At 43.9% G+C, this 21,460-nt stretch overlaps 1 protein-coding gene across 1 annotated transcript in view; it reads right to left on the bottom strand.

Moving 5' to 3' along the window:
- The window catches only part of TMTC1 (transmembrane O-mannosyltransferase targeting cadherins 1), a 1,524,654-nt gene that overhangs the window by 1,269,582 nt on the left and 233,612 nt on the right, over positions 1–21,460 (bottom strand). The window contains exon 4 of the mRNA XM_086952798.1: positions 18,331–18,507. Coding sequence (XP_086808924.1) covers positions 18,331–18,507 — 177 coding nt within the window. The remainder of the gene's footprint in view (positions 1–18,330; positions 18,508–21,460) is intronic.

The following is a 21,460-nucleotide window of genomic DNA, read 5'->3' as shown; positions in this document are numbered from 1 at the left end:
TCTAAAATGTTGCACAGTCTGTGCTCTGATACTCTTGCACTCGTAGGTCTCACTAAGAATGTGAACGGTACATCCTACTGTTGTATGGTGTATTTACAATTTGCCGTAAACTCCCCCACTCGTTGTGAGTGGTTCCTGATGCCGCTTAAAGTCCCACAGGTTGGTGCATAAAAGAAATTCAGACAACTATCAATAGTCTTGATTTTTTAGAAAGCGTCCCTGTCTATGTTAGATAACCGCCCGCCCTCGATGAAACATTCAACCCCGTACGCTGCCGGCTTCAGGATAAAGTCAGACGCATTCCTTCACTGGCTTCTCCCTAGAACCGTCAGTATCCGAAGAAGGGCTCACCGTGAGAGTCGAGGCGGCTGCACTTGTCCCAGTTTTTCTTCTGCTCACTCGCAGTGTTGTATCTGGCAGCCGGCACTGGATCCCTCAATTGTAATCCAAACCAAACGTTAAAGGTCCTTCCGGGATCCTCTCTCCCAAAGTCAGGTGGCGCGCAGATTCGGTGGACCTCCAATGCCGAAAATTTCAATAATCCACAGTTTGCTTATATGCAAGACACGCACTAAGGAGATTACAGCAGAATTTCTTTATTCTTAGTACACGCTATGTGTTTCGACACACAATGTGCCTTGATCACACGTTTAACCATTCGGCCTTAAAACAACTGGATACAAGTCACTTCTACTGTAAATGTAATATGGGAGACTATAATGAAAGCATTATAGAGACATGGGACAAGCTTAATGAATGGCGCACTGAAGGCCTACTCTCATGGCAGGAATTCTGCTTTCTTAAAAAAGCCTACCCTAAATGACCTAGTTTTTACCTTTTACCGAAGGATCACAAAAACGCATGGGACCCTCCAGGTAGACCTATTATTTCATCTATTGGTAGCGTTAACGAAAACTTATCACAATACTTTGATCATTTTCTGAGAGATTTTGTCTGTAAATTACCTTCCTATATCAGGGATACCACAGACTTCTTAAATAAAATAGACAACATGCAATGGGTAGAGGGATCTCTGCTCATTACAATGGACGTAAATGCCCTTTATACTATTATAGATCACGTCCAGGGTATGGAAGCCTGCTATTATTTCCTAAAAAATAGGGACATCTGCTTTTTGGACCACACATGTATGCTTATTGAAATGATGAAACTGTGTTTGAGAAATAACATCTTTATGTTTGACGGTGCCTTGTACAAACAAGTTTGTGGGACAGCGATGGGTTCAGCATTCGCTCCTAGCTTCGCCAACCTTTTCCTAGGAAAGTGGGAGGAGGAAATCAGAAGGGATGCCGATATTGCAGAAGATTTCACCAGGGTTGAAACATGGATCAGATATATAGATGATCTGCTCTTGGTTTGGCGAGGGACAGAAGAGGAAGCAAAAGATTCATCGGTAAACTGAACACTAATCACTATAACATAAGTCTCACACACAACATCAGTTCTAAGTGTGTAGAATTCCTGGACACAGAAATTGAAGTTGTCAATGGCAATCTTGTCTCTAAACGACACAGGAAGGACACTGCTGGCAACAGCTTACTTCATACCCTCAGTGCTCACCCAGATCCACTCAAATGGAGTATTCCTTACGGTGAGTTACTGAGGGCTAGAAGAAATTGCAGCAGTGATGAAAGCTTTGTTTCTGAGCAGGAAATCATGTTAGCAAGATTCAGGGAAAGAGGTTATCCTGAATGGGTCCTTACGAAAGCAGTAAAGAAGGTTGCAGAGGTTAAGAGACCAGAAACCCTTACTCCAAAACCCAAAAATCTTTCTGATAACATCACAACTAGAGTTATCACTATCTCCAATCAAAAATCAGGTCAAATCCCAAAAATTCTTGCTAATAATTGGAAAATCCTAAAAGCAGACAACCTAGTTGGTCTATCACTCAAAGAAAGACCTCAAATTACCTACAGAAGAGGTAGAAATTTGAGAGATATTCTGATAAAGGGAGACATTTCGGAAAATAAGAAACATCATCTACAAGGCCTTAAAGGCTTCTATCCCTCTGGCCACTGCAGGGCGTGTAAAGCAAGCTTCATGGTGAAAGAAGTAGAAATCCCAGGGAAACTTGAATGCAAAAAGATTCAACAGTTTTTGACATGCAATACCAACTATGTCATTTACGTTTTAGAGTGTCCCTGCAAACGAAGATATGTGGGTAGTACCACCTGCATGGTTAAAAAACGTATACAAGAACATCTTAGAGCAATCACACATGTAAACAATAGGTACCCCATCGCGAGACACTTTCACGAGTTCCACCAATCTAACAACGCTCTCCTTAGATATTTTGCAGTAGAACAAGTCAACATAGGGAGACGAGGTGGTAATCGAGAACTTGCCCTGAGAAAAGGAGAATCAAGGTGGATAATGGAGCTTGAAACGAGGTTCCCTGGGGACATAACTTGCAACACATCTGCATGAGGATTAGATCACTATTTTTCAGGGAGTTGTCTAGTAATAAGTCTGGTTCAAAGTAGTAATTATATTTCGATATAGAAGTTGATATATTAATATGTGTATGATTAAGAACTGCTTATCTGTGCTCTAAATTGTTTTTTATAATCCAGTATGAATATTTTAACCGTATGCATGTATGTTTCTTTTAGGAGGAAAGGAAGGGAGAAGTCACTTTTTTTCACGTACACTTCACGGTTTCCCTACCCCTTTTCTTCACCTGGATGGAAGACACAACTTCACTTGTATGAAAGGAGACAATCACCCTTACTTCTGCACTGGAATCTGGCCATGTCTGGCATGTTGACTTAAGAAAGTGTATCATTATCCGGGTTATTTGGGTTTCACATAGAGTTTACGTGAACCATCGTATTAAGCAACTGCGTTAATCTAGTACCGTTGAATTGCGGTCTCCTGCAGTAGACAACCGATATAAAACGGGTTATCCCTATACTTAGGTATTTTCTGGCACTAGACCGAGAGAAATGAAACTCATGAACTTCCATGTAACTCATGTATTGTCCTTATTCGATGGGCTTGCAAACATACACTTGATCTACAGTCCCGTGAGACTCACATAAGGCGTAATAATTTGCCGTACAAATTAGGAATTACTATATTATGTTTGTTTATATGTGAATACATCAAGAAGCATGAGGAGTATAATTTGAATGTACAACTTTATTGTTTACGTCTGAAAATCACCACTCCAAGATGGCGGAATTTTGTCCGTGTAAAGTCACATGATTTACCCTTAACCTTATCTATGTTTACTTTTGTATTTAACATGCCGGTTCTGGCAGAATGGTTAAACGTGTGATCAAGGCACATCGGGCGTCGAAACGCGTAGCGTGAACTAAGAATAAAGAAATTCTGCTGTAATCTCCTGAGTGCGCGTCTTGCATATAAGCAAACTGTGGATTATTGAAATGTTTGGCATTGGAGGTCCGCCGAATCTGCGCGCCACCTGACTTTGGGAGAGAGGATCCTGGAAGGACCTTTCACGTTTGGTTTGGATATATATATATACATTCATTGAAAAAAAACAAAGGATATAGGGACGTTATAGTTAGGCCCAGGTTCCACTCATACAAACCCAGTGAAATTCAGCAATTATAGTTATCTGAGCAAACTCTAACTGCCACCTCCGCAACGCATAGCTGTTTATTTATTTATTTTTTCATACATTTTTATATAGCGCAAACTTGATCCCTAGACATGACATATATTTTAAGTAATAATGGCATTTTCACAGTGGTGGAGAAAGGGGGCGGGACCTCTGACAAGCTCTCAGTATTCCCGCTGTGTAGGACTTACAGAAAGTACCCGGAGAGCTTCCTGGTCCCCAAGGTCCCTCAGCATACAGGAGCACTTCATTCCCCAACCAGTAGTGCACCAGGAGATGAGTTTGCATAGTGGTGATGAAAGGGGGCATGGCCTCTGAAGACCTCTTAGTAATCCTGCTGTGTGGGACTTACTGGAGGTAACTGGAGGGGTTATTCACCCCCAAGGACCCTCAGCAGCCAAAGAGACTGCATGCCCCAACTAGTAGAGCACAAGGAGGTGTGTTTGCAGAGTGGTAGAGAAAGGAGGTGACATCACTGCTGTGGGAGAAACAGGAAGAAATCAGGAATCTAAGAGCCCTGTTTGCGTTCCTTGATATTCACTCAGCTTTATTTTCTTAGCCGTACAGAAGGAATTAAGTGACTTCTGTTGGGCTTAGAGTGGGTATAACCCTGTGATGGCAAAAGGATTGAGATGCCACTTCCACTACCCATGGCACTGGGGTAAATTAGCATCCATGGACGTGAACATAAATAACCAGGCTCAAGTCTCAGGTTTGGCTCACCATCCCATGATTTTCCCGGTGTCTGTAAAAATGAAAATTACCTTGTGTAATCAAACTATTACTCATGTGAAGCACTTCAGTACCTTTTACAAACTCGCACAATAAAAACAATGGCAAAAAGTGTACATTGTTTATTTGAATACATTTGAAAGAATACTAGCTGCAGCATCTTCTTTTGCTTTCCACAAAAATAAATGCAGATAAATACAGATGAAATGGTAAAAAAAAAAAAACTGGATACATACAGACGGAAATGTGAAATAAATACCATAAAACCGGGAGCCCTAGTTATGTCCAAGTTGATAAATACACATTTCAGAAATATTTAGTTGCCATAACATTCCTGGCCACCCTCGTTTTGATTATGTTTGAAGGCAGAGTCACTGTTCATATAAGCTTATAAACAAAACTTCATTTTAATTAGTTCTGACTAAAAAGCACCCAATAACCCTAATTATGACTGTTTTATATGGGGAATCGATGAAGTCTAGAGTCTAAAGTGCTGATTTTGGAATCTGGAAATCTGGGCTGAATCCCAGCTTCAGCATTTGACTGAACATTGTTTGCTTCTAGGCAAATAACTGTGCCAAAAAAATGCATATATGTAAAACTAAATTGTATAAAAATAACTGTGCGTAAAAAAAGTATATATCTGAAACTAAATTGTAAACATGAGAAATGTAACAGTGTAACTTTAACATATATCCCCTCTTTACGAACCTGTTCTTGTATTGCCAACAATCTCTATAATGTACAGTATTTGCTAAATAAATACTAGTGCATACATTCTATGTGCAGTCTGCATATAACGAGTGATACAAAATACTGATTACCTATTAATTTTCTTAATGACACAGCTCTAATACATCATTCTAAGTACATTTCAGTTAATGTAATTATATATGCATCAACATTCCATGTGACACTTATACAGACCACATCGCAGTGTGATATGCTTCAGCTGCACAACATATGAAAACTTCATTCACGTTATTTATTGGTACCCAGGGTATTCAGCATTCCTCATCTTCATAACACATACAGTTTGCATATTCTTGAGAAAATAGGCGTGTCATGGTGTCAAGCTCATGTGTGTGTGTTTTAACCGCTTTGACAGCATGAAGAGTCAGCTGGTATCTGTCCAATGTTTAATTTGTGAAAGAAAGTGTGCCGGTGGCGAACGCTCTGCTCAGAAGCCAGCGGCTGGTGAAATAAAACGTCAGCACGTCGAAAACCAAGGCTGGCAGTCTTTACACCACTCCCAGACACTCCCCAAAACCTGCTTCTGCCATGTGTGACAGTTTTGACGTCTTTCTTGTCCTACGTCTTTCAGATCTGTGGGTTCCCTTTCTTGCACACAGCAAATAGCTGTTGTGGCGCAGTGCTTAATTTGTAAAAAATAATTGCCAGATCCCTTGTCAGGAGACCACTGCAGTTTGCACCGCACATTGCCACCGTACTTACAACTACTACACATCACACTGAAGTGTGACTATTCAGACTGTTGGAGACTGCCAATGCTTTAAGAATGGCTTGGGTGGCAGGTGTTAGTTGTTAATGCATATTGAATTAACAAACAACAATTTTTTTTGCTCATCTTTAAATTACACAAACAGCGCCACCATGTGGCAGCTTTTATAAGTGCAGGTTCAGGCAATTAAGTGCTGGTGCCGCCAATTAAGTGCCGGTAACAAGAACTAGAAATGACGGGCTCAAATTAAGCACTGGGTCCGGGGCAAATAAGTGCCAGTCCTTAGTATTAATGGCCCCACCAGCAACTACCAGCTCAAATTAAGCATTGTATCTGTCTTGTTATAAGGAAGCCTCATGTGAATTTCCCTATAATCATTATAATGATAACTGGCTTTTAGAAAGGTTTGTGCGGGTTTTCACTTTTGTTACAAAGAGCTGATATTGCAGCTATGCTGCAAAACCGGCCCCAGTAACAAAAATGGCCCCACAGGTGTCTAAATCCGACCCCACCCTGGTGGTTCACCGGGTAAACACCTGGTGCCCGCTACAGCCAGTCTGGCCCTGATTTTATATGTCATATATATATATATATATATATATATGCACGAACAGACAGATAGATAGATTAGATAGATAGATTAGACAGACAGACAGACAGACAGACAGACAGACAGACAGACAGACAGACAGACAGACAGACAGACAGATAGATAGATAGATAGATAGATAGATAGATAGATAGATAGATAGATAGATAGATAGATAGATAGATAGATAGATAGATAGATAGATAGATAGATAGATAGATAGATAGATAGATTCATTCAGGTAGGAGACTCCTGATTTGTTGAACATTTTATTATTTTTGGTGTATCCTGCCTTAAATGACCTCTGCTTCAATATAAGTCATGGAGAAAACATGTTTCCCCAATTCCTGTTCCAAAATATCCCTATGCCAGCTTGAAAATGTTGGCATGTGTGGGTACATAGCCACTGAATAAACAACGGGTAAAGTAGCGTTATAATGTTGGAATGAGACTTGGGCTAAAATTAAACAAGCAAAAACCACAGAACTATGTCAGTTATAGTTTAGTGAACTAACTATAACTTGCACCCATATCACGCACTGCTTATGACCTCACATATTACATGCTCCTTTCATGTTAAATGACATCACTGATTATATGAGCTCAGCCAATGATTACGTCAGTGTGCTACAGACTGCTGCTAGTATTGCAGGGACATGTTTTAGTCTGCATGTCAGAATGTTTTACTGACATGGATGAGAAAGAAATTTGAGAATTCGCATAAAATGTGTCCTTATTTTAGCTTTGTAGTGCACTAATCATAATTTTCTTGACAAAAAGAATCCCCTTCTTTTGTTCATTTCTGAAGGGAAGCTTTACGTTTTACAACTGTGATTCCATCAAGATAGGTTTGGATGGGTCACACATTTTGTCATAAAAAAGAATGTTAGCTCTCTAGTTGTATTAGACCACTGTGGAAAGAGGCAAAAGAACACTCCGGTACCAACGCACAGGCTTCTTTGGCTGGAAGTCCATGTTTTACTCAGAATATCAGACCTTATTTTTCACATGGCAGAAGAGTAGAGAGTGAACATCCAGATAATGTGCTCTAATTGTAGCTTCTGGAGCACCTTCCATAACCTCTATGGGAAAATCATGAGAGAAAGCCATTCTCTCTCAAACATGGTTCATCAACTCCCAGCATGAGGTCAGCATTTATTTTTCACATGCAAACATCTCCTGAGATCTCACCAGAATTCCAAAAGTGGGTATAGCACCACCAACCCAGGCCCAGTTCGACAGTGCTGCTGCACCGCTCTGCTTCCTTCCCATTTTCCTGAGTGCTTTGTCCTGCTACTCCCTCGTTTTTTACTGCTTTCTCCTTTCTCTCCCCTGTTTTTCTGAGTGCTTTTTGGTGCTTTTGCCTCGTTTTTTACTGCTTTCTCTTTCCTTTCACCCCGTTTTATTAAGTGCTGTCTCCTGCTTTTCCCTCGTTTTTTACTGCTTTCTCCCGCCTCTCCCCCGTTTTTCTGAGTGCTTACCCCTGCTTTTCCCTCGCTTTTCACTGCTTCTCCTTGTTTTTTTCTGTTTCCTTCCTGCTTTCCTGAGTGCTTTGTCCTGCTTTTCCCTTGTTTTTCACTGCTTTCTCCATGTAGCAGCTAGCAAATCCAGTGCCTTGAGATCCTCGGGGGTGATTTGCCAAACGTAATGAATCCTAATTGATTGAGGAAATATTATATAACTACAATCTATTCTCACCCTTTATATGTGCTCCTTTTTGTGACCATCAAAACCTGCCTGCACTACAATACATTTCATGACCTTGATTTTTTTATTTGCTGTCACAATACATTATTCATGTTGTGGCCAGGCAATCAGGATTTACTAGTCAAAGCATATCTAGACTTAAACAGTTCAGGTATACCTATTGAAAACCCTTTCATGGTTACATCAAAACCTCTTAAATACACATTTCTCCACAATTGCTGAACTGATTGATACTCACCAAATCACAAAACCATGCTTTTTGAGTAACGTTCTAACTCTTCACCATATTTGGTGTAATTATATTCACAGTTTTTTCTGTATCTGTGACAGACATTTTTTATGAGAATACTATAGAAAATCAATCTTTTGGGGTCTCCCCTTTATCTTGGCCGCTACTTGACATAACACACTGAACTTTTCTAATAAGAAGCTGAAGTGGATGAACTTTTTTTCAGAAAATTGCGTGCAGATTTGTCATTTGGCAAAACGAACAATTGTGGGACAGAATGCAGAACAATGTCATGCATTCATCTAAGTACAGAGATCTTTGCCTAAATCCATAGTTTTTTTTTGATCCTCATGCCATTCCAGTTTGAACTCAGCCATATACAAATAAGTCTTGGCCCTGCTCCCTTTGGAAACAGTCCAGCCCGAACTGCCAGATCCTCCCTGAACTTGCAAGCATCCTAAGACCGGTTTGGGGGTTTCACCCCTCTTCAGCCAGGTTAGCTTGACACCAGTGTCATGGACAGCACGTGACCCATGTCAGGGCATACCCGTTCCACACGGGGGAACAATTGCAAAAAGAACAATTGATGGACAGAAATCAGAACAATGTCATACATTTACCCCAGTACAGAGATTTGGGCCTAAATCCATTGTTTTTTTGCTCCCCATGCCATTCCAGTTTGAAACCAGCCATATGCACATCAGTCTTGACCTTGCTCCCTATGAGAACAGTCCAGCCCGAACTGCCAGGCAAGGTCCTCCCTGGACTGGAGACAGGTATCCTAGAACCAGTTTCGGGGTTTCATCCCTCATCAGCCAGACTAGCTTGACCCCAGTGTCATGGTGAGATCTGAACCCACATGGGGGCATACCCGTCCCACTCGTGGTGACAATTGTAAAAAGAACAATTGATGGACATGCAGAACAATGTCAGACATTTGCCCCAGTACAGAGATCTGGGCCTACATCTATAGTTGTTTTCGTCCCTATGCCATTCCAGTTTGAACTGGGTCTGAACTGGGGTGGGATGATCTAAAAAATGATGTTGGTTTCAACCCAGATCTGTGACTGGGGTGAGTGTCTGAACAAATTCAGTGCTCCGTTCATCTTCTCCTTGTGTTTGATTCATCATTCAGCACTAAAGTTATTAGCTGAACAAAACACTCTAACAATGGAACCTCTAACATAACTGACATTCGCCAGTTATAGTTATCTCAGGTAACTAAAACTCATGCCCTAATGTAAGTATAACTCCATGTACAGTTTTGTCATCAATGATGTCAATTCAAATGTTGCAGTGATACTAAGAATGAATTTAATGAACATGTCATGAGTGATGCAATAAGAGGGATAATTAGCTGTGCATCGCAAGGGCACATGCTATAGTTACTTGACATAACTGTAACTGGTTAATTTCAGTTTTTTTTTGTAATTTTAAAATGTTACTTTATCACTGTTAGACCTGGCACCATTGGCGTGGGTCTCCCCTGTATTTTTGCCTTTGCCTCCTGTGTTTTTGCTGTGTGTTGGACTCCGTTTTGCTGGTCTAGATGCTTTGGTCATTCAGCCACTGCTGTTCAGTGCCAAAGTGCAGGTGCCCCCATTGTAAATTGTTGTTATGGATTGGTGATTCTGTGATTGGCATATTTCATTTACTAGTCAGTCCCTAGTACAGTGCACTGTGTGTGCCAAGGGCCTAAAAATCTAAAGCTGCTAGTGGGCTGCAGCACTGATTGTGCCACCCACTTAACCGCATGCGCGCTAGCGGAATTCCGCTCGCACGCTGGGTTTTGCGAAAACGCATGTTATGTGACGAGCTGGGCTCGTCATCAGCGTGCGAGCGGGCTACGCCATGACGAGCCCAGCTCGTCATCAGCGTCGAAGGGGTTAAGTAGCCTGTAAATGTAACTCTGGCCTGCCATTGCAGAGCCTGTTTGCAGTCTGGTACTGCCATGTCGACTTGGCAACTGCACACACTTGCCAGTCCCTAACCTTCACTCCTCTTACATGTTAGTCTCCCCTAAGGTAGGCCCAAGGTACCTCTGTGGGCATGGTGCATTGTATGTGAAAAGGTAGGACATGCCCTGTTGTGTGTGGCATGTCCTAATAGTGAATTACTACCAATTTCGTTGTTCACTATTGCAAGGCTACCTGCTCCCATAGGATAGAATAGGGAGTTTGTTTATAACATCTTATAAACATGACTACCCCTAAGAACAAGGTAGGAAAATAGAGTTAAGAATGCCTGAACTCCGAATGTTAAAATGCATCTTTAGAGAAGGGGGTTGAGATTTCCTTTCACCTGAAGGGGCCTTGTCTGCCCTCCACAATGCTGTCTCCACCTCCTGCCAGGAAGCCATACCAGTGAGTACAGAACTGGTTTTGGCTGGGTACAGACACTATCAGAGAACAAGGATTTTACTGTATAAAAATAGGGGCCTAGACCCCAGACTTTTAGATCATTTCTGGGAAATCAAGTTGAACCTTTGCCGAGGAGAAGAGCCGGAGAAGCTGAGGAGGAATACTGCCCCTGTGCTGTTTTCTGTCTGGGGTTGGCCTGAAGTGGCTACTTGCTACTAAGGAAAGCAGAAGGAGTTTGCTGTTTGTTGTGTCCCCTTCTTGAAGATCTCCAAAGGCTTTAAACCAAGCTTGCCTCCTGTTCTGAAGTCTCAGGGGCACAAAGACTTCACGACCAGCTCCCCTGAACTTCCTTGCTCGGAGTTTAGACCTGCAAATAGGTGCCTGCTGCTGTTTTGGACCTCTAGAGAACTGATTTCCAATGGAAGGTGGAAAATCAAGGCAACACCGAGAAGCGTGACGCATCCGTACCTGTTTCCAACGCATCGCTGAAGAAACCGTCGCACCGCCTGCCGCGGCTCGAGAAATCGCTGCACGCTGCATCGAGTGCAATGATCTCCAAAGTCCGAGATCACCGCCCGATTCTGGTGCAAGCCCTGCTGTGCGACTGCAAGAATCCACACATTGCCCCGGTTCGTCGCATCGAGGCGCCAAGTCTGTTGCATCATTGGGGGACGCAGTAAGAAACCGACTCATCACCTCTCAAGCAGTAAGAATCCGACGCATCACCTCCTCTCCGGTAAGGAACCAACGCATCACCTCCCCTGCGCAGTATTAAGGAACCGATGCATCACCTACCCTGAGTGTAAAGAACCAACGCACCCTTCCCTGCCGCCCGTTTTGTTTGTTTGCGTGACGCATCCTAGGTACTTTGTGTGGAAAGTAATACATCTGCAATTTGCTTTGAACTGTACTATTTCTACCATCTGAAAGTCATATTTTTATTACTGTATTGTGGATTTCTGTTGTTTGGTCTTGTTTTGGTTTACATAAAGCTTACTTATTTTTCTAAACTGGTGTGGTGTTCATTTGTAGTGTTTTTACTGTATTACAGTATGTGTTCACAAATGCTTTACACACTACCTCTGACACAAGCTGTTCTGCTTGTGCCAAGCTACCAAGGGTGTGAGCAGGGGTTATTTTAGTAGTGTATCCCCCTTACCCCGACTAGAAGCAAGGGTCCCTATTCGGACAAAGGTACCTACCTCTGCCATTTCTAACAATCACTGACATTGTCACATAACTATAATGTTACTTTAATCTTTGTTTTTCTCTGTGAATTTCGAAGGCTTATGTTAATGTAATAAAGTAATATATACTTACAATTCCTAATTATAACATCACTTGAACCTTTGTTTTTTTCAGTGAATCTCTAGCGTTATTTTAATCGAAAGTAAAATTTTATTACAAAACATGAAGAAACCACAGCTCAGGGAGTGAGAGAGGCCACAAGTTGCTTCAAAGCATGATTCAAGGTTACTGGCACTGTTCATAAATCACTGGGGAATAAAATTTAAATGGATATTGTTGGCATTTACCATTGTAGCCAAAGTTAAAACATGACATATTACTGAAGAACAAAGCAACAGGAAGAGTATTTTGTAATGTTTCTATGTATACACAGTGGTATAGCATACACAATAAGATGATGGGACCAGTTTCGGGGGATCACCCCTCATCAGCCAGGCTAGGTTGAATCCAGTGGCAAAGTGAACAAGGGACCCACATCTGGACATACCCTGGCCACTTAGGGTAAACATAGCAAATGCAATAAGATGATGGACGGGGAGCTGAAACTTTTCAGACACTCATCCCCAGTCACTCAATTGGGTTGAATCAATCATCGTTCTTCTGCTCACTAAGTCACCCCTGTTTGGACCCAGCCATATGCAAATCAGTCTTGACCCTGCTCCTCATGGGAACAGTCCATCTACAGTACACAGTGGTATAGACATAATGTACTGAAGTAGAGATGCCTGAGATTGCATCTTATGTCGAGCTACTAGTTGGATGTAACACATCTGGCATCTATTTCTGATTTCCCCTTTGCTCTCTTAAACAATGCCCAGTTTGCCTTCTTTATGTTTTCTCTTCCCTTCTCCAAAGATTCAGAAAGTATGTTTCAGTGATATCCATATACCCCAGAACTAGAATACAGTGTAAGAAAAATGCCTTTAAGTTTCTATTCATCCACTGCCACACTGTGTTTTATTTTTTATTTGTGTAGGTGTTTCGGTCCAATGTGAGTGTTTTTTTATCATTATTGGTAACCCACCACTGCAATAGTTTTCTTTTGCAGTGATTTGAGAGTTTGTTTTAAGTTTTTAGGACACACTTGTGCCTTCATTATGAGTCACAAAATTTCACCTGGAACAATGACTCAGGGTGAAATTCAGCCACCCACAGTTACAGGCATCCTTGTGTCTCCGGGTCCAGACTTATCAGCTTTGAAAAATCTGGACCAGATAATCCCAGGCCAAGATATATCTGATCCTTTACTTCATGCTGCAAGGGTAGGTTCTGCAGGGAGGAACATAGCCAGGCCCCCACCCACGCCTGCAGCAGCACATTAAAGCAGGCAGAGGAATCCAAGGATAGGCTGAAGATTGGCATCGCCCACAGCACAATAAATACCTCGGGTCAGACAGATTGACTGTCGGTTGTCCCAATGAAAGAGAGGAAGGAAGAACAGTGCTGTGAATGAGGGGGAGGGGGAAGAAGAGGGAAGGGTCCCTTTTAAGGACGGTTTCCCTCAAACACAAAGGGTGACATGCTTCATCATGGGGATACCTCCTCGCGTCACGATCCTAGTCGTGACGCGAGCTACAAACCCCTTGCTGCGAGGGAGGACCTCAGGTGATTTTTAGGATGAAGAGGGGTATTGATAAGACCCAATGTGAACGAATGGATGAGTGAGGTAGTGCAGTGCTAACTAATCAGTGAGAGTGGTTCAAACTAGCTACAAGGTAAGCCTGCCATAGTTTATTGCTGCTTCCTGGTGCCAGGATTAAAAGCAAAAATTGAGTGCTGTTGCTACCGTAGTTAGAGACAGCTACACTGAAAAGTGATCACCATGTTTCAGCCGTTTTGACCTATAAAAGTGTTGTGGCCTTCTTCAGGATCTCTTTTATAGTAGCTACTGTAAGGTGTGTGAGAATAAAAGTAAATATAAGTGCACTAGCAAAAGCAGAGCAATGCAATACAAAAACAGTGATCCGGCCAGTTCAGCAGATTCACAGGTGTACCTGCAAATGTCACGCGAGGGGGTATCCCCATGATGAAGCATGCCACCTTTGCTGTGAGAGGGAAACCGTCCATAAAAGGGACCCTTCCCCCTTCTTACCCTTTCACCCCCTTGCACAGCACTGTTATTCCCTCCTCTCTTTTATAGGGACAACCGATAGTCAGTCTGTCGGACCCAAGGGTTAACTGTGGTATTTATTGTCTAGATTGGGGAGAGTGCCCTCATTGGTCCAGTAAATTTCCTCCAGCCCTCCATTGTGTATTATAGCCTACAGCACCCCAACCCCCTTTCAATCAATCAATCATTGACACTTATAAAGCGCGCTACATCCCCGTAGGGTCTCAAGGTGCTGGGGGGGGGGGGGGGGGGTGCCGCTACTGCTCGAACAGCCAGGTCTTCAGCTTCTGCTTCTTCCTGAAGGAGAGGTGGTCTTGGGTCAGGCGCAGGTCGGTCGGGAGGGAGTTCCAGGTCTTGGCGGCCAGGTAGGAGAAGGACCTTCCTCCTGTAGTCGCTCTTCGGATGCGGGGGACGGCGGCGAGGGCGTGGTTGGCTGATCGGAGGTGGCGTTTGGGAGCGTAGAAGTTGACTCGGCTGTTGAGGTAGCTCGGGCCTTGGTCGTGTAGGGCTTTGTGTGCGTGGGTGAGGAGGCGGAAGGTGATTCTTTTGTTGACGGGGAGCCAGTGAAGGTCTCTCAGATGTCCGGAGATGTGGCTGGTTCGTGGGATGTCGAGGATGAGTCTGGCTGAGGCGTTCTGGATCCGCTGGAGTCTCTTCTGGAGCTTGGCGGTGGTACCGGCGTAGAGGGCGTTGCCGTAGTCCAGTCGGCTGGTGACGAGGGCCTGGGTGACGGTCTTCCTGGTCTCGGTGGGGATCCACCAGAAGATCTTCCGTAGCATGCGTAGGATGTTGAAGCACGCCGAGGAGACGTTGTTGACTTGCCTGGTCATGGAGAGGGAGGAGTCCAGGATGAAGCCCAGGTTGCGTGCATGGTCTGTCGGTTTGGGTGCGGTGCCCAGGGCGGGAGGCCACCAGGAGTCGTCCCAGGCGGAGGGTGAGGAGCCCAGGATGAGGACCTCCGTCTTGTCCGAGTTCAGTTTCAGGCGGCTGGTCGTCATCCACTCGGCTACCTCTTTCATCCCTTCGTGCAGGTTGGCTCTGGCGGCGGCGGGGTCGTTGGTCAGGGAGAGGATCAGCTGGGTATCGTCGGCGTAGGAGATTATGCTGAGGTTGTGTTTGCGTACGATGGTCGCGAGGGGGCTCATGTAGACGTTGAAGAGGGTGGGGCTCAGAGATGATCCTTGGGGGACGCCGCAGATGACTTCGGAGGCCTCTGACTTGTACGGTGGTAGGCGGACTCTCTGTGTTCTTCCGTCGAGGAAGGAGATGATCCATTCCAGCGCCTTGTCCTGGATTCCGATGTTGCTGAGGCGCCGTACTAGGGTGCGGTGGCAGACCGTGTCGAATGCCGCGGAGAGGTCTAGGAGGATGAGGGCCGCTGTTTCTCCATTGTCCATCAGGGCTCGGATGTCATCGGTGGCGGCGATGAGGGCGGTCTCGGTGCTGTGGTTGGCTCGGAAGCCGGACTGTGAGGGGTCGAGGGATCCGTTCGTCTCGAGGAAGGCGGCGATCTGCTTGTTGACGGTCTTCTCGATGACTTTGGCTGGAAACGGGAGGAGCGAGATGGGGCGGTAATTCTTGAGGTCGGTGGGGTCCGCTGTTGGTTTCTTGAGTAGAGCGCTGAGTTCGGCGTGTTTCCAGCTCTCAGGGAAGATGGTGGTGTCGAAGGATGTGTTGATGATGTCTCGCAGGTGGGGTGCGATGACAGCGTCGGCCTTGTTGAAGACGTGGTGAGGGCAGGGGTCGGTCGGTGATCCGGAGTGGATGGAGTTCATCGTGCGGATGGTGTCTTCGGTGCTGATCGGGGTCCAGGCGTGGAGGGTGGTGGTGGGGGGTGGTTGTTCAGTCATGGTGTGCGTTGGTTGGTTGTTGAAGCTGTTGTGTATGTCCGCGATCTTGTTGTGGAAGTATGAAGCGAGGGAGTTGCAGAGGTCTTGCGATGGGGTGATGTCGTTGTTTCCTGCGCTGGGGTTGGAAAGCTCTTTCACGATGTTGAAGAGTTCCTTGCAGTTGTGTGCGTTGTTGTCCAACCGGTCCTTGAATGCTGTTTTCTTGGCGGCGCGGATCAGCTGGTGGTGTTTCCGGGTGGCAAGTTTGAAGGAGGTCCTGTTGTACGGTGTCGGTTCCCTTCTCCAGACTTTCTCGAGGGCTCGGCAGTTCTTCTTGGAGCTCTTGAGTTCGTCGGTGAACCATGGGGCCTTCTTGCTGCCGGGTCTGCTAGGCGGGGTCCTCAGTGGGGCGAGTTCGTCCGCGCAGTTGCTGATCCACTTCGTGAGGTTGTCGGCGGCCTGGCTGGGGTTCGCTGAGCTGGCAGGAGGGTGCTTCAACTTCTTTCTGCTACCAGGACCTTACACTGACACTTTCTGCCTGCTCTGAGCAGATGCACAATGTCAGTGGTTGCATGCTGGTCGGAGAAAATAAAACACAAAGAACCCGGTAATTCTGCATCCATGTAGTTATTCCCCATATTGAGTCAAAACATGTAATTGGCAGAATCTGCTACAGGGTTAGTAAATAGAATTGGGGATACTAGTGGCAAAGTATCCCCACCCCAGGAAATCCCTATTCATCCCTTGTCTGACTGTTTGTAGACAGCAGGCTTACAGTTAGGCCTGGGTGAAATTCTAATTATGACGGAGTAACTGGAGTAATTTCAGTGATTACACATTACTTTTTTAAAACAAAATTACTGAACTAACACGATTACACCAGTTTGAGTATTTAAGAGTAATTTGGAAAAAACAATCCTACCACAGGAGCATAGAAACAACAATCTAAGAGAGGGCAAGCGGCTGCTGGCTGCGTGTCCTGTAACATTTTGAGCAATTTTCAAAATGCAACCTCTGTTTTAGACGCAAGGGTGTATTTTGTGCTAAGAAAATAGTGCTGAATGCCGGATTGTGCTTCTCACGCAATTACGCATAATTAGAAGTAATTTCGCTGTAATTACGAGTAATTACGTCAGAGAGAATTAAGCCAGTCATGTCTGCCCCTACTTGGTGAGTGCTTTATATTTGAATCAAGCTGAAAAGGATTACTTGATTTTGAGTATTTTTAGTTTAATTTTGGGAAATCATTATTTTTCTCTTTTGCAAATTCACCTGCAGGACCCATGTTTTAATAACTTAATTGTGTTAATTTAATGCATGCCACACAACCAAAGTCGATGGTGGATTGCAGTGGGAGATACCGAACTGAACGCTGGTGTAGATCTTTACAATAGGACAGGGCACGTCTTCTTCCCCTGACCCTGTGTACACAAGATGTTGTAGGGATTGCAAGCACGTCATAAAAATGCCATAAGGACCAAAGAGGTCAATTTCCAGCCTAGGTGCCAGCAGATATTTCATAGGTGTTGGCTAAGCCTTATATCATACCAGGCACTTTCCCAGGAGGCTGGAGCCCATGGATGCACGATTTGAAAGCCCAAGGCTGCTCCTGGCGCCTAGGTCTCTTTTCCCAGCTCCTTGAGACAAATAGCAGCAGACATGGGGAGGCTTCAAAATGGAGAGAGAAGGAAGGTAAAAAGAAAGTGATCATAGAGGTTGAAGAAAGAAGGGAGAGAGAGTGAGCATGGATTGATGAATGGAAAGAGAGCGATTGCACAAGGAGAAGAAGGGGGCTGTCTGGTTTGAGCATTTTTGCCAGGACTGCTTTTAGTTCCCCAGTCCAGCCATGGTTGAGAAAAACCCAGGAAAGCCAATGGCCTCTCTGTCAAAGGAGCGTGAGTACTGTTTTTCAAGACAGTCAGAGGGAGTAGGTGTATCAGCAACCTTTTTGCTAACTTTTTTGCTAAGAACCCTACTTCCTGAGCTCATCTGTGCGCAATGTTTTGCACGGGTCAAACATTTGTCAAAAGTAGGAGAACAGAAAGATACATTGATTGCTTTTTCTTTTGTTTTCTTTCAGAACTTTAGTTCTTTCCATTAATTCTTCTAAAGTACAAAGTTTAACATAACAAAATGTGATTAGTTTACTGACATTCTGCTAGTAACTTCTATTTTTGTGAAGCTTTCTTCTACAAGATTAGGATTTTTTAGCGGTGTAAAATAGAGCTCTCATAACTCAACTCAATAGCATAGCAATGTATCTGCACTGCAACAATGCATCAAGCACTTCAGTGGTACGCATCGCTTCACAAAAAATACAAAATATAAGAAAATAAAAAAAACTACTTAGAAGAGAGAAAGCCTTTAGCTGTAATTGGATTACAATGCATAAGGCTTGCTCGCAGTGTGTTATGAACGTACACCGTTTATAAAGATTAAATAGAAAAAGAAACTTACACCTCCAGTCTTCTGTGGCACAGAACGAACAGATCATAAACCAAGCACACTCCAAAGACAGTAATGCCAGTCTCCTTCACCAACATAGCACTTGTGCCCAAAATTAAACTAAGCAGCAGGAAGCAGGGAGATGCAGTGGGAGGAAAATGCTGCCCAGGGTAAAACTGATCCACGCTCCTGCAAAGAAGAAAGAAACCTGTTAACTAAAGATCATGTTCACAGAACGCATAACATGAAACAGCAGATCGATAGCTTAAAACTTTGGTGGTTGAAAACAATTGAGGAAGAATAAAAGTTATTGTATTTTCATTCTTTTTTTGTGGAAGTTTTTTGTTTTGTGAAACCCTCTCAACTCTTTTCGGCAACATCTGGGCACCACATGTGAAGTCAAGAGGCAGGAGGGGGTCAGATGCAGAGGGTCATAGATTTCTTTGTTCCTTGGGTTTAGCCTAGCTATCTCATTATGGCACTCAGCATGTTGCATATATGAATATATTGTTATATAGCACAAACCTAGGCAAAAGCACAGGAGCACTGTACAGGTTCATAGACAAGCATAACGCTGACGAGTGACGGGTGAAGTAGCTGGGTTGAGGATGATTAATGCATTGAGATGTGGTGTTCCTTCTGGCAGCTTGGCACAAAAGCAGTCAGGCTTAACTTAGAGGCATTGTGTAAAGCATTTATGCAACACGCAAACAGTAATAAATAAACACCCACACCAATTTAGAAAAATAGAGTAAAATGTAATGAATTATATGACACCCAAACAACAAAAATCCAATCAATAGAACCGGAGGCTTTGTGCAGAAAGCCTGTCAACTAGCTCTTGGAGTCACTCTGGTGGCCCATGGTTCAAGGTGTAAGTCCAGTTCTTCTCAATCAAGTAGCAGGGCAGAAGAGTAGCAAGACAGCAGAGCAGTCCTTCTTGCAGCAGATCAGCAGTGCAGTCCTTCTTCTGAGTTTTCCACAGGTCCAGAAGTGTACAGAAGAGTTTGGTCGGAGGGTTTATTATTTACACCTGGAACGTATTTTCAAGTGGGAGAAACTTCTAAAGCCCTCCCTCTATAGAAGTGTTGGGAATGCCCTCCCTGCCCTGGATGCAGCCCCAGATTGCCTGGGGACACAAAAGACTAAAGTGAAACCCTTTGTAAGGTGCTGAGGTAGGTCTTAGTGATGTGCAAGTGTGGTTGGTAACCACTCTCCCCTCATCCTGTCTACAATGACCCACCAAGCCTATACATATTCCCCTTTTATCTCATTTTTCGGGAGTAATACACAAAGAGCAAATGCCAGACTATACCAAGTCATGCGACCCAGGATATAGGCTGCAGGAACTACATTGTTAGTGAAAGAAATTGCTAAAAGTGCCATTTTCAGAATTGTAACTTACAATACAACTTTACCACTTTAAGGGTATCCTACTGATGTATGCAATTGTCAACTTACTTGTTTTAGATGTTGAATGAGACAATTATCGATACTCTTTAAATTCCAATATACATTTTGATGTTGTGTAATATCGATAAAGTGTGCCATGCTGCTATTTGTTTATGCAAAAATAAATAAAGTTGTTTATTAAAAAAAAATACAACTTTACCATAAGAAACTTTTTTAGATTACAATTCCTTAAAGGCAAAACTCGACTTTGCCACCTGTTCCCAATTGAAAGTTGTCACTTATTAAATGTAATGAGGTAAACCAATGTTATCCTAAGTGAGAGGCAGGCCCTGCAGTAGTTAAAAACGAATTTAAGAGTTTTCACTACTAGGACATGTAAAGGCTAACGGTACATATCCAGCATTTTACATAGACTGCACTCTGACCTATGGGGCGTTTAGATCCTGCACTAGAGGTGACATATGTATTAAAAAGGAAGGTTTAGGCCTGGTAAAGGTTTACTTGGCCAGGTGAAATTGGCAGTTTAAAACTGCACATACAGGATGTAATAGCAGGTCTGAGACACGTGTAAAAGGCTACTTAAGTGGAAGGCACAGCCAGTGCTACAGACTCACTAGAAGCATTTAATTTACAGTTCCTGAGTCCATATAGTAATGCTTTACTAGAACTTACAAGCAAATTAAAGGTGCCAATTGAATGGAACCCAATGTTACCATGTTTTACGGAGAGAGCACAAGCTCTTTAGCATTAGTTAGCCGTGGTACAGTGCACAGAGTGCTACGGCAAGCAAAATGAAAGTCAGTAAAAATAGGAGGATTGAAGGGAAACAGTAGGGGACAACCCCACCAAGGAAGTCAGGCCCAACAGCCAGTAAGAAGAACCAATAGAGTCCCATGAAGTTGGGGACAGTCGCAGACTAACAATCATAGGTTATAGAGGAAGCCCATATGCATTACCCACTAGATGGAATAGTAGAAACAACTACCTTCGTTCAAGAGAGCTTTGAAAATCTCCTGTTCCAACTTGTGTCCTAACATTAACTTTGTGGCTACTATTCGGTTCTGGACTGCCCAGAGCCTCTTGCACTTTACAAATCTAATTCATCACCAGGGCCGGACTGGCCATAGCGGGCACCGGGCAATCCCCCGGTGCGCCGCACAGGTGGGGGCCTGTTTTGGGCCCCTGGGGGCCATTTTTGTTACAGGGCCGTTTTTGCAGCATAGCTGCAAAATCGCCCCTGTACCAAAATCGGTCCAAAACCGGCACCGGCAAAGAGCTCGGCGGCAACTCCAACCCTCGAGTGGGGAAGGTGGGGGCCGACCGAGCACTTTGCCAGGGCCAGTTATTGTTCGCAGTCCGGCCCTGTTCAGCACAATGATCAACCTTTGACATGTAGCCTTATTCCCTCAAACCTTTTGCACCTGGCAGGGTGACATGTGAAAAAAACTTGAGTTGCTTATCTTATGCACTCAATTGACTCTAAGATCAGGTTGATATCAAAGATAGCCCCTTCTTAATTACTTCTACAAGAGGACCCCTTATTGCTAGCCAATTGAACAGTATGACTACTGGAGCAAGATCAGTCTCTGCATTTTGGAGGCAGTGGTGCAATTTTTGCTCTAGTGCATGCAGACTAAATGGATGATAAACAGGTGCCTATTTGGTGTGTGTTCCCACAACTCACCTCAATCACTAGGTAGATCTAAGTGTTTTTAGCATGCAGTTGGAG

This window comes from Lissotriton vulgaris, chromosome 1_2, assembly GCF_964263255.1.
Source record: "Lissotriton vulgaris chromosome 1_2, aLisVul1.2, whole genome shotgun sequence".
In the NCBI taxonomy this organism is placed as follows: domain Eukaryota; kingdom Metazoa; phylum Chordata; class Amphibia; order Caudata; family Salamandridae; genus Lissotriton; species Lissotriton vulgaris.
The sequence above is the reverse complement of the archived record's forward strand: the minus strand, read 5'-3'. Positions and strand labels throughout refer to the sequence as shown.